The sequence below is a fragment of the Saccopteryx bilineata genome, chromosome 5 (genome assembly GCF_036850765.1).
Source record: "Saccopteryx bilineata isolate mSacBil1 chromosome 5, mSacBil1_pri_phased_curated, whole genome shotgun sequence".
Classification (NCBI taxonomy): domain Eukaryota; kingdom Metazoa; phylum Chordata; class Mammalia; order Chiroptera; family Emballonuridae; genus Saccopteryx; species Saccopteryx bilineata.
Window position 1 is genome coordinate 5,581,744 of NC_089494.1, and position 13,352 is coordinate 5,595,095.

At 52.4% G+C, this 13,352-nt stretch overlaps 1 protein-coding gene across 1 annotated transcript in view; it reads right to left on the reverse strand.

Moving 5' to 3' along the window:
• The window catches only part of TRPM8 (transient receptor potential cation channel subfamily M member 8), a 71,840-nt gene extending 59,176 nt beyond the window's left edge, over window positions 1–12,664 (reverse strand). The window contains exons 1-5 of the mRNA XM_066280064.1: window positions 12,548–12,664; window positions 9,376–9,449; window positions 4,080–4,236; window positions 2,962–3,139; window positions 794–963 (exon numbers count right to left, since the gene is read on the reverse strand). Coding sequence (XP_066136161.1) covers window positions 794–963; window positions 2,962–3,139; window positions 4,080–4,236; window positions 9,376–9,449; window positions 12,548–12,664 — 696 coding nt within the window. The remainder of the gene's footprint in view (window positions 1–793; window positions 964–2,961; window positions 3,140–4,079; window positions 4,237–9,375; window positions 9,450–12,547) is intronic.
• Between the last annotated feature and the right edge of the window lie 688 nt (window positions 12,665–13,352).

Here is a 13,352-nt window from a genome sequence, read left to right on the forward strand (position 1 = left end):
CGCCCATTTGCTTCTCCACCCCTCCCCCTCTCCTTCCTCTCTGTCTCTCTCTTCCCCTCCCGCAGCCGAGGCTCCATTGGAGCAAAGATGGCCCGGGCGCTGGGGATGGCTCCTTGGCCTCTGCCCCAGGCGCTAGAGTGGCTCTGGTTGCAACAGAGCGACGCCCCGGAGGGGCAGAGCGTCACCCCCTGGTGGGCAGAGCGTCACCCCCGGTGGGCATGCCGGGTGGATCCCAGTCGAGCGCATGTGGGAGTCTGTCTGTCTCTCCCCGTTTCCAGCTTCAGAAAAATACCAAAAAAAAAAAAAAAAAAAAAAAGATTTATTCTGCCAAACTTAGCAAAAATCCGACATAAAGTACTTGGTAAGTAATTACTATTATATGCTTTAACTTGCTGTAACTCTGCTTTATAAATTTTATAAAGTAAAGTTACTTCCCTACTTTATAAATCACCATTACTATGGAACCAGTTGGTGGTTAGAAAATTTTACTACTAACAGAGATACAGAAGTGGGCGGTAGGTATAAAAAGGTTGACTACCCTTGGTCTAAAGGATAAAGAAGCTGACTCTAACACAATTTACTGGGAACAGGTTTGAACAAACCAAAAACATCCACTGGCAACTCCTTCCCAAGAGGTCTTCGACTGTGTCATCCTTGTTTTTAATTCCCAAGGCTCCGAAGGCCTTCCTTGCAAACTCCAACTCCACCATGGATCTCCAAAGCCCAGGCCAGAGCCCCACGCCGTGGTCCTTCCTCCCGGGCGACCCCAGACCTCCTCCCGCCCCGCCCATACCTCATCACAGTTCCTGACAAGGGTGTCCCTGTTGGAGACCATGCCCCAAGCCGCGATACCAATGGCCACAATGTTCTCCTCCGAATTCCGGCTGATGGTGTTGTCTCTGACCACCTCCCCGATGAACTTCATCAGGCCGTAGTGGGTGCCGCCGGTGAGAATCCACGCACCTGCCGAGGAGGAGAAAGCGAAGGCTCAGCTGGCTCCCAAGAAGCTTCCTGTCCTGCCCTCACAGTTGGCAACAGCCCCCCTTTAACAGAGGCCATGGGAAGTGAAGTGGCAGTCCACGTGGCCACCGCAGGGTCCCCAGAGATGACTGACTACCCAGCTCTGGTCCTTTACTTCAGCTCAGGAGATGCTTTAGGCCAGGGGCTTTTTGTCTGTTTCGTTCTGCTACGTTCCCAGCCCCTAAAACAATCCCTGACACATAGTAGGAATTTGATAATGAATGAATGGTGTGTGATCAGGATTTAGTAGTAAGGAAGCTGAGTTACTAGGTTTCATAACAAAGTAACTATGTACTGTGGCGCCCTGTGGTTGGTCAGGAAATTAAGAACAAATGGGGATAAAAACATCTCGCAGTTTCTTCTTGACATTCAGAAAAACTCATGGCTAAAATAAGACATGCTTCCTTAGTTCCGTCATTCAACAAACATCCTTAATAAAGAAGGCTTTAAAATGTTGGGTTTGGATAAACTGAATCTAATCGTGCAGAAGTATTGTCAAACTCAAGTGGAGGAACAGTCTGCAAAAGCCATTTGCCTTCACTCTTCAAAAGATATCCTCAAAGAGGAAGAAAGGATAAGAGTAATTCCAGATGAAAGAAAGCGTTATGGTTTTCTATGACGTGAAAAGCTAAATAGATTGAAATCCAGATGGAGAAAAAAATTTTTTTTCTTTGTTCTAAAGGATACTGTTAGAATAATTAGCAAAATTAAAATATGGACTTTGTTAGATGACAGTCTTGGTCAATGTTAAGTTTCTCAACTTGGAAGATTGTCCTGGGCTGTACGAGAGAACACCAGTTCTTCGGAGATGCAGGCTGACACAGGGCTAAGGATCGTGATGTCTGTAAATTACTCTCAGAGGATTCCCCCCAAATCCGTACTATGTAGATAATCATGCGAAGTGATAAGAGAACTGAGGGAGAATGCTAACAGTTGGCGAGTCTATGTGAAGGGTTATAGACATTCACTGTATTGTTCTTACAGCTCTTTTGGGGGGATTGTTCATAATACAAAGTTAAAAAGGAAAAAAATGCTAAACTAATACACCACATAACAAAGCCACAGTTGTTTTGAACTCTACCAAACTCTCTCTGGGGCTTTACAACCTGCCAGGTACAGTCACTAGTATGTCATTGATATAAAAATTAAAGAGCAAGGCCCTGGCCGGTTGGCTCAGCGGTAGAGCGTCGGCCTGGCATGCAGGGGACCCGGGTTCGATTCCCGGCCAGGGCACATAGGAGAAGCGCCCATTTGCTTCTCCCTCCCCCACCCCCTCCTTCCTCTCTGTCTTTCTCTTCCCCTCCCACAGCCAAGGCTCCATTGGAGCAAAGATGGCCCGGGCGCTGGGGATGGCTCCTTGGCCTCTGCCCCAGGCACTAGAATGGCTCTGGTCACGGCAGAGCGATGCCCAGGATGGGCAGAGCATCGCCCCCTGGTGGGCAGAGCGTCGCCCCCTGGTGGGCGTGCCGGGTGGATCCCGGTCGGGCACATGCGGGAGTCTGTCTGACTGTCTCTCCCCGTTTCCAGTTTCAGAAAAATACAAAAAAAAAAAAAAAGATTAAAAAAAAAAAAATTAAAGAGCAAACAAATTAAACTTCCCTTTTTGATTTGCCAGAATTCTCCAGGTAAAATTTTACACGTAGAAATAAGACAATGAAACACTTAAACAATCAGAGAACCATTAAATTACCCACAAGGAAGCACCTTAACGCTGATTTTAAAGAGTTACTTGGTGAACACCCCCCACCCTCCACCTGCCAGAGCTCCCTATCCACTCCTTTCAGGTTCTTGCTTTCTATAAGATAATGATTGATCATCTCGTTCTAGAGCGTCTGGATTCAGCACACGCACTGCTTATGAGCCTTCCGTTCTGTCCCCGAAGACCTCCTGCAGGGAGGATGGCCTATTCCCCCGGGACTTCCCACCGCAGGGGCCGCGCACCTTTGGACTGTGCGATGTAGATCAGGCGGCTGAAGATCTTGCGCATGCGCGGCTTCAGGGCGAAGTTTTTGGCGCCTCCGGCCACGGAAATGACAAGGTTGGGCGTTTTCAAGTGCCAGTGCTGCGTCAGCAGCTCGTAGAGGACTTCGGCGTCCGTGTCACAGGATAGTCGGATGTACTGTGGGGAGGAGGGAAAGCGCCCGGTCCGCACGTGCGCCCTGGCCACCAGAGCATAGCTGGCTTACCTGCCTACAGGGTCCTGCTAAGTGGGGTCCCCATGGGGAAGTGGAAGGAGACCAGTAGACTCAGGGCACCTAGGTGCCACCAAAGGGACTTCCAAGCCAGTTGCAGAACTTGGGACTGTGTCCTAATGGCAGCAGGGCACCTGTGTGGTGTTCTCAACAGAGTAGACACAGGATGGGGTCTAGTTATGTCCTCCGGTGGCAGAGATGACTACAGGGCGAGGAGGTCAGAGGGAAGGAGAGCCCTTGGGGGGAGAGGGCCAAAGACAGTGCTGGCCCATCCCAGGGCAGAGATCCTGGGGAAGGACAGCAGTGCAGGGGGCTGGGTCACCTGCCAGGGCTGCAAAGACAGGGCGTGGGGGTGTGAAGAGTCAAAGCCCAGGCTTCCAGCCACCTGTGAATGGTCTGTCACTGAGACCCAGGACACGGGAGGATTTGAGGAGATGCTGTTAACAAGCGTTAAGCTTTGTTGTAACACCCCTGTGAGACCCTGTCCTGTGGGTGTGTAGCGGAGGTGTGCAGACCTTATCTGGGGCCATATGCATTCTCGAGAACACCCTATGCCAAATTAAACAGGACAATTGATGGAAGTGTACCTCGGTCCCCTGAGCCAGCGAGTGTCAGCATGGGTGACCCACAAGTGCCTGCGGTGTGCAGAGAAAGGTCACTGGGTGAGGAGCCGGCCATCATCCCAGTTCTCCAGCGGCACATAGTCTAATCACAGCCTTTACACGTAGACATGGTTTACACGTAGAGATGGCGTTTGGACGGACTGCCCTTCCCTCCTGTCTCCCTACTATGAGATGGTTCGAGGCACCTCGAGGTAGCCCAAGTTGTGTTAGTGGATGAATTAGCGAGTTAGAGTAGGGCGCTCACCTTCCCTTTCTTCCCCAGCATCTCAAACTGGATATCCCCGAAGGCGTCGGTCGGAAACTCCTTGGTGTGTTTCCTGTAATTCCATTTCTCGCTCTGGTTGACCTGGGTGCCTTCGACATGCTGGCTCTGGGCATAGCCGCACTTGCACACGTTTTCCCTGAGCGGAGGGACATGGATGGAGAGAACAGATTTTTATGAACCTACTTAAATATAGTTCATCATGTTTTTTTCCAAGTAAACCAACACATTATTCGCTCAAATTAACACAAAAAGAGATTTGACCATCAAGGTTTATGTAGACTAACTTCATCATCTCGGTTGGTTGTCTAGAATAGCGGTTCTCAACCTGTGGGTCGCGACCCCAGCAGGGTCACCTAGAGCCATTAGAAAATACATAATGCATATCAGGTATTTACATTCCGAATCATAACTGTAGCAAAATTACAGTTATGAAGTAGCCACCAAAATTATTTTTTGGTTTGGGGTCACTGCAACATGAGGAACTGTATTGCGGGGTCACGGCATTAGAAAGGTTGAGAACCACTGGTCTAGAAACTTTCGTAGTGTTTCATCTCTGCCGTCTAATGGTCCATCCACCAAAAAGCTGGCTCTGGGTTGAGAGCTGGGACCTAAGCAGAGCAGAGCCTGTCCTCACGGAGTCGAGCCACCGCAACGGTACATGCTCTAGCCAGTGACTTCTGGTTATGGTGGTGCCATACATGCAAATCAAGGAACAGCAGAGGCAGTGGCAACAGAAAAGAAGCAAAAAATACAGTAAAAAAAAAAAAAAAAAAAAAAAAAACCAGCAACAACCTGGAAACACATCCATGACTACTTTGGCTCCTCTGTCCAGGGCTGTGTTGCATCCTGAGGCCGTGGTCTCCCAAGAGATGAACAACCACCACAGAAACTTCATGTGGCCACAGCCACTCCCCCTGGGGGGCCACTGCTCACTCCCCTCCCGCTGTCTTCCTGCCCATCCTTCCACTCAGCCCTCCCTGCTCCTGCTCCCTCCCTACAAGCTTCAGACGAGATTCAGAAGGGTGTTAAGAATTCACGGGGCTTCGGCCAGTAGACATGGAGAACAGAGTTCTGTCCCAAGAGGCTGGACAGTAGCAAGGTGAGAGCCATGTGTGGCCACTGCAACCAGCCGGAGGGGCAGACCCCTCCCTGTCCGGAAACAGCACAGGAATGACGGAGCAGGACAGAGCCACCCCCGGCAGGTGAGCAAATGTCCTATTTGCCCGGAACAGTCCCTTGTGGCTCAAGTCCTCGTATCAGTGCCCACCTCACTCTTATCAGTGTCCTAGGTCCCCCAATAAAGTATGTAGTCCCTCTAATCACAAAGCTACTAGGAAAGGCACCCCCTCTGGCAGATGTGGGCCTGGTCAGGGTGTAGGGACAGCACAGGACTCAATCCCACTGGCCCCTAGCACCTTTGAGCAGTCACAACCTGGACAACCACACCTAGTGACCCTGGAACCAGGATTCCCTACACAGGGTGGGTCAAATAAGGGTACACAAACTGGAAATGTCTGTTTATCTTATACTCTGTGTTCCCAGCACGTAGGGCATTCAGCAAACATCCTCTGAATGAGGAAGGAATAAGTGAATGAGTGCGTACACTGATTGCTCTTCTTATAAATAGTTTGTATCCTCATCCACCCTCCGTGATTTCTGTGAGATGGGTGGGTATGTTTGCCTTTGGGAAGATGGGCTTCCGTGTACACAGCTGCTGGGACCATAGGAAGGGCTGTCTTCTCAAGGTCTTCTTCAAGAGTAAGCTTATTTGAAAGATGGCAAAATGGAGATTTACTTCTGCGAGTCCCTGCACTGTCGGCCGCCCTTCCTGCCGCCGTGTTCCCTGAGCAGCCAGGCAGGAGCCCCCCTCGAGTAGCCCGGAGCGCAGAGGCGGGGGAAACAAAGCGACCGGCAACCGGCAACCGCGGGAGGCGGGAGGGACCCGGGGCCCAGCACCCGGTGCCCCGGCCCAGGCGGGGGGAGGGTGCCTTCCGTCCGCTCGGCTTCTTCCCAAGATTTACTTCTAAAAACACTCTGTGGTCGTAGATCACATTTTCACTCTGCGAAGTGACAGTGATAAGCTTTTCTGTGAACGCGTCTAAAAACACAACGGGAGCAGACCCTCGTTGCTTTGTAGGTGAGTTTTTATGAACATTCCAGAAGCAGATGGCTTCCCACTGTGGCCAAGGTTCTCTGGCCTGGAGGAATCGGCTTCAGTTGTGTCCCATGAAATGAGTTCCTCTGCTAAATCGCTTCTGAAGCCTGGGGTAACTCCCAAAGCCACGGAGCAGAGAGACTTTATAGTGAGGAACAAATGTGTCCTGGCAGGAGCCTTCGCGAGCGGCTCATTCTGTTGTGAACGGTGCATCAGTGCGGGTCCCTGCTGGAGGCTAATATTTGCTTCTAAATGGAGGCGAGGCCAGGAAGTCACTGGGAGCCCAGATGGGGTGACAGAGGGAGAAATGGAGCAAAGAGACCATCGTGACCCCAGTTCTAACTCTCGAACCAAGTCTGAATCCTCTAAAGCTACCCGGTCAAAAAGGCAACCAAGAGCCACACGTGACTATTTAATTTTACATTCAAATTAATTAGAATTAAAATTTAGTTCCTTGGTTGCACTAGCCGCATTTCAAATGCTCCCTAGCCACATGTGGCCAGCGACTACCGTACAGGACCAGGAAGACACAGAATATTTCTGTCACAGCAGGAAGTCTCATTGCACAGAGCACCTCCTGAAGAAGTAGGCTTCTTCCTGTTTCTACCTGGAGCCTTGCATGGCTGGGGCACTGGAACCGAGGAGGAGAAGCCCAGATCAGGGTCTACAGCTTCAGGAGTCCAGGTGGCAGCCCTGACGCTGGGCAGCAATGTCCTAGGGGGAGCCAGCAGCAGGGACAACAGTCAGACATCGCTGCCCAGTGACCACTCAAGAAAAGTTAGGGAGGAGAGACATGAGTGGTCTGGGCTTAGTGCCTGGGGCCACGCTCAGGGACTCTTGTCGGCTTGTGCGGCAAGTAGCCACAGAATTGGAGTGTCAGTGTTGAGAGACTGGATCCCCTCGTCTGATGGGTAATTATAGATTAACATTGTTCCCACTAGCGATGGAGAGATAAAAATAATAAACACGGAGAGTTCAAAGAGTATGGAGTCTTGACCTAGGTCTACCACCTTGTGCCCCTTCCGAGAGGGGACCTGGAAGACTCTGGGATGTTCCTGTCCTCTGCTCCTGTTGTTACAGTGGGGACTGCGCCCCACACCCCCTTCACTTGAGACTCAAGCTATCGTCAAGCGCTACCAGGTGGACAGCTGTAGGTGTCCGTATCTCACACCCATCTCCTCTTCTGCAAGCAGATGATTCCCACACTGGGTCCGTGGGGACACAATAGCCAAGTCTGGCCAATCAACACGTTCCATCCCCCAGCCTCAGCAAACAACATCGAGATGGACACAGGGCCCCAGCCAGGCCAATAAGAGCCGTGAACATCATCAGCTCAGGACTGTCATCGGTGGAATCGCTAAGAACGAGGCCCTCTTTTCCCCTCTGGTAAAATGGTTAAGTTGATAACACAGAAGCCAAAGATATAATGACCATTTGGCCATCACTGTGAGGAGCCTGCTTACCCCAAGGAATAGCAGAAGTGACGGGTGGAAAGAAACAAGGTCTTGGTGACATTGGGCCCTGGATCTAGCTGTGCTTGTTAGCCAGGAGTTCCTGTGACCACCCCTTTTCCCCTAAGCCAACTGATCAGATATCTGCAGCTAAGAAGGTACTGATGGGCACAGTCTGCCTGCGGCAGGGTCTGGGGCAGGAGCTGGGGATAGAAGAACATACATACAACCCAGTAATCACAAAACCTGGGTTCATCCTCATCCGTCTCCCACACTGAACCCTCTGGGCCGCACGCACTTTGTCTGTCAACAGTTGTAGCTGCCTTGCGGGGGGGGGGGGGGGGGGGACTGTAGAATTAGCAACTAAGTACAGAAAGTTCCTGTGACACAGTAGATGCCCAATAAACGTTTGTGGAATAAACGGATGTACCCAAACTGTGTTTTCTAACAGTCGGAAAAGTAGATTAACATAAAATCCGTCACTGAAACAGTCGGAGACGCGGGGTGGTAAACAGCGGATTCATGGAGTTGATACTCCATCAGGTGACCCAAGATGGGTAAGTTCATACCGATGACAAAAGAGAGATTCTTCATTTTTCTGATGCTCACTTTCTGATTCACACAAAGTAAGAAAACCCATTTATTAAGAGCCTCTCCTGCCCTGAGGCACTAGGGTGGGTGTTTATGTGTTAGCCACTGAGCCCTCACCACACTCCTGAGGGACACTGTGCTAGGGTTTTAGGATAAGGGAGTTGGTTCAGAAAAGAGAACCACTGGCTCAGGGTCATGCCATGAACAGGCAGCCAGGCCAGGGGCGGGCGTGGGCTGATTCCAGTGCTCCCATTCCTGCTTGTCCTTACACCTTCCTGGGTTCACTGCCTCCGCTCGGCCGAGGGCTGGTGCCTCCACTCAGCTGAGGGCCACCGCCTCTGCTCGGCCGAGGGCCTGTGCTTCCATCATCAGCCACAGCAGCAGCTCCCCACCCGTGAACAGCTAGACTCTCCTCTCACCAGCAGGCGAAGGAGAAAAGGCAGAGAGGGCAGAGGGGAGAGGGAGCTGGGGCTAAATTGTTCACTGGGACCCAGGAGCATCTTCTGGGGGCAGGTCAGCGGTCAGTCCACTCTCTGCCTTGCTCATTAGGTGACAGCCAGGGAGGAGCTCCCTCCAGCAGAGCTGCTGGGGGCCGCTCCCTGCGGCTTTTGTAACCCAGCCTCAACGTCTCAGCACCCAGGAGACTCACAGCAGAGTTGACAGGAAGGCCCACAGTCAACAGCCTGACAAAGAGCCAGTCAGATTTTACGTGTGCACGGGCGCGGCGTCACCTGCCAGCCACCACAGGAGAGCGCCATGCATCGCCACGGCCACTTGGGTGGGCTCGCCCACCCCCCGCCCCGGCTTGGGGAATGCTGAAGGGGGCGACAGACAACTTCTCCTGGAGCCCTGACCACGGGCAGCCAACGCTAAAAACACAACGCGAGATGCCTTCGCTCTGGGGACCAGCTTCAAACTAACTTGCCAAACTCCTCCTGCTCAGGCGCCATTTCTGAGAATTGCAAGATGGAGACAGCTTTAATTATGAACCAGCGAGCATCTGTTTGTTTGTTGAAACGGCGGTTAATAATTTATGCTCAAACATGGAAGCAGAATCGGAGGGAAAAGCGTTGCTTACGTGGCCTTAGAGTCTTTGGTGAAGAAGACACATTCCCGTTTCTTGAAGTTGGCTTGAATAAAGTTCGCCAAGTCCTTTGGAGAAAGAACATTGGACAACATGTTATTAATTTGTTCTCCCCACCCCTCCCTTGCTGTGACTAATGAATACTGAATATGACCTGAGCCCTCCGTAAAGCCTTTGATAAAATGGCTACTCAGCCACCGTCTTTCTTCAGCACAATGCAGGCCTGAAGGAGGAAGGAGGACTTCCCTACTCAGTAATCCAGCTCAGACCTCCCTTATCGCTGGATGCTGAGAAAGGACGATTGGATTAAGGTGCAGACAGTTTTGAGGAACCGTGGTGCCAGTCCTAACCACCAACAGAAGAAGTTTTCTTGCAGCGGCCTCTGCCCAAAGCCCTTTGACGGACCCATATAACACCCCCCACCCCTGCTCCATCCTTCCCTCGGGGCTGACGCCCTCTGCTGGTCTCAGCCCGCCTGCACCCAGGCGTTTTTAAAATAAACTTCCCTTTGGGACACACTAGCCTTGTGTTTTTGGTTCGGCCCATGGTTTCTGTCTTTCATTAAGAATTTACTACATAATTGTAGCATCCAGCATCCATTCATGTGTTTAGAGTACACACTTTTTTTTTAAAGAAGCCACTGTTTAACTATTTAGAACTGAGTGCAAATTCTTCTAAAAATTACTTGACTTTATCTCGTCGTACAGGTCATTGTACGCATACAAATTATGTTTTTTCTATCTCTAAGGCTACCGAGGGGAATTTAAGCATTTATTGATCGTTTGGAATAAATAAAACGTTATTGAAGATGCTAGGCCTCTTGTGCCTGCTTTTCAAAAGGAGATATATTACAAAACATATCTGTTGGTAGTTGTGTCTGTCTACTCAGGGTCAAGGTGCTACAGCATGTCTGGGGCCTAATTCTGACAAGGAACCAAAAGACTTCCCTTTAATTGGAAACAGATAAAAAATAACTTCAAGAATACCTACACTCGTCAAAGTGGAAGAAGATATTTGCAACATATATTAAGCATAGAATTGGCAAGCAGAACATAAATTACTAAGAATAAGACAGACGACTTAACGGAAAGGAGGCAAAGCCTTGAGCAGGGACTGAAGGAAAGAAGGAGACACACAAACTGCCCCTAAGTGTGTGCAAAACAGCTCAACCCCATCAGTCATGAGGCAAGGCTGCAGTGAGGCCACAGTGACATGCCGTTGCACACCCACCAGGTCGGAAGCATCGGCAAGTGGCACAGGATGTGGGTGCAGGGGAGGCAGCAGGGCCTCACGCCCACTGTGCGTGGGGGAGCGAACTGGTAAGACCACCCCGGAACACTGTCCACCGCTGACAGTGATGTTCACCCCGAGAAAGAGTCCCTTGCGGATGAGAGGGTGGGCTGTCCCGCGAGCAACCTGCCAGCTCAGACTGGCTGGCGGTGGGCTGGCGGCTTCAGGGCCTGTCGTGCCCTGGGGAGGAGGGGCTGGTGGCCCAAATCCACTCCCCTCGGGTCACCGGGCGCTGGCAGCTGGAGTGCTTGAGTAGCTTCACCCAAGTTTGTCCTCCCAAGTCAGGCCGCTGCCACCAAAGCCAGCCCTGACTCCTCATCCGCCACAGGGAGGCCGTCACCAGCTGTCACCACAGAAACGTGGGCAGGGACAGTGCGTCCCCAGGAACAAAGCTCACAGTGCACTCACCAGTCTCCCCACTTTGCCGCCGCACCCTGGACACCCTAAGACCAGAGGACGCGTCTCCTCCAGCCTCCTGTTCCCTGCGTTTTGAACAAAGTTTCCCCATAAACCCTGTGTGTTAACCGAACCCCCGCAGAGAAAGGGGTTCATCTCCACCACCCAGGCTCAACCCAGAGAGGGGTTTCCAGCAGCCTGGCTCACACATCCGAGCACGTCTAGAGTAGCATTGCCCCCAGGAGCAAAACCTGGGAACCCGACTGTTCACGTACACACACACACATGCACACACACACGCATGCATGCACACACAGACACACCGTGGAGGCCACACGACAGGGAAGCAAATCAATAGTCTCTACTCCCTCTCAGTGTGGGGGAGGGTGGTGACAACTGCTTTGTTGCTGAGCATTCCCTCTAGAATGAGCTTTGCAGGGCTGTGTGTTCTCAGGGGACAAACAACCCTCCCCCCAGAACTGAGACGACCTCGGGTGGTCTCAGAAGTTCTCCCCATGGGCTGCAGCATCTCTGCAGGGCAGCCGGCGGGGTGCAGGGTGCAGGGTGCAGGGGAGCGGGATGGGCACACAGGGATGCCTTGGGAGCCCGCAGGAGGGCCAGAGGAAGACCCAGCCCTGCCCGTCCCGAGGCGCCAACACCTGAGTCCCCGCCCTGGCGCCCAGGAAGACTGAAGGAGGAGAGTGTTGCAGAGGCCAGAGGCCATTCGGGCTCCCCTGTGTGCTCCGCACAGGACCAGGGCCGAGGGGAGACCAGGGGCAAAACTTAAGCGGGTGCTTGTTGCAGGGAGTGGACAGGGCAGGGTCAGTGCCCGAGAGCAGCGACTCCTTAAATACACAGGGCGGGGCGGGGGGTTCTGCTCCCTGGTCTGTTCTCCTGCGGCTCGCTGACGCACCACAGAGTCAGCGCACATGAGCGCCCGCCAGGTCACAGCACCACCTTGCCCGGCACACAGGAGAGCGCCTCCTGCTGGCCCTGCACAGCCCCTCCAGCAGCAGGGACGCTGTGTCTATGTGTCCTGAAGGCGATGAGGCCATGGGTCTGGGCCAGGTGAGAGGCTGTGGCCATACCACACTGAGACCCCAGCCTTAGAGTGACCATAAAAGACTTAGAATCAAGAATCGTTTCTGACCTAAACCGACGGGAGCGCTGAGTAATGGATACTGAAATGATTAGGAAGAGTGCAGGGTGCCCAGTTTCATAAAGGTCAGTTAACACGACTTAACAACTTACTAAGGCTACGTACGCTACAGTAACAATCTTTTTAAAGAAAAGGGTCGCTTGAAAAACAACACAGAGGAGAAATTGCTTCTACATTCAACAAAATATAGCCCGCAGGAGAAAATACTGCACGTTGAGACAGCACTTCTTAAGGAGGGAATATTGGATCCCAGAGAACCCTCCTTGCCCGGGCAGTGTTTTCTGACACGGTGCGACGTGTGCTGGACGCCCCTGGACTCACGCTCTCGCTGGAGGACACGTCTGTGCTCCGGGACATGGTGGAGTACAGGGTTCGTGTGCTGTCCAGGGTGCCGTTCCTTCTGTTCCTCATGCTGAGCCTGGCGCCCTGGAAGGACATCTGTTCTCCTGTGGAGAATGGGGGGGGGAGCTAAGTTTAGGTTGCAGACAAGAAAGGGGCTTCACAGAAAGCTTCATCACAGAGCCTTGTCCCACCACCCTCTCCGCCCCGCCGTTTGCCAAGTACCCAGGCTCTGTCCACCCCGGCCCCACCGGGCAATGATACCCCTGCCCTGCACCTCTCGCCTCCCCCTCCCTTCATCTCCAGAAACCCAGTTTGAGTCTCCATCATTTGCTGTATCTCTAGTCCCTCCTGCGTGGGCTGGGGTCCTCCTGAGTGACCCCTCTCCATGGCGAGATGTACGTCACAGACCTCCATACACTGCAGCTTTAAAATAGCAGCTACTTCTAGGCCTTCGCTGGTTGGCTCAGTGGTAGAGTGTCAGCCTTGCATGTGGAAGTCCTGGGTTCAGTTCCCAGTTAGGGCACACAAGAGAAGTACCCATATGCTTCTCCACCCCTCCTCCTCTCCTTCCTCTCTGTCTCTCTCTTCCCCTCCTGCAGCCAAGGCTCCATTGGAGCAAAGTTGGCCTGGGCGCTGAGAATGGCTCCATGGCCTCTGCCTCAGGCACTAGGATGGCTCTGGTTGCAGTGGAGCAATGGCCCAGATGGGCAGAGCATCGCCCCCTGGTGGGCGTGCAGGGTGGATCCCAGTCAGGTGCACACAGGAGTCTGTTTCTTTGCCTCCC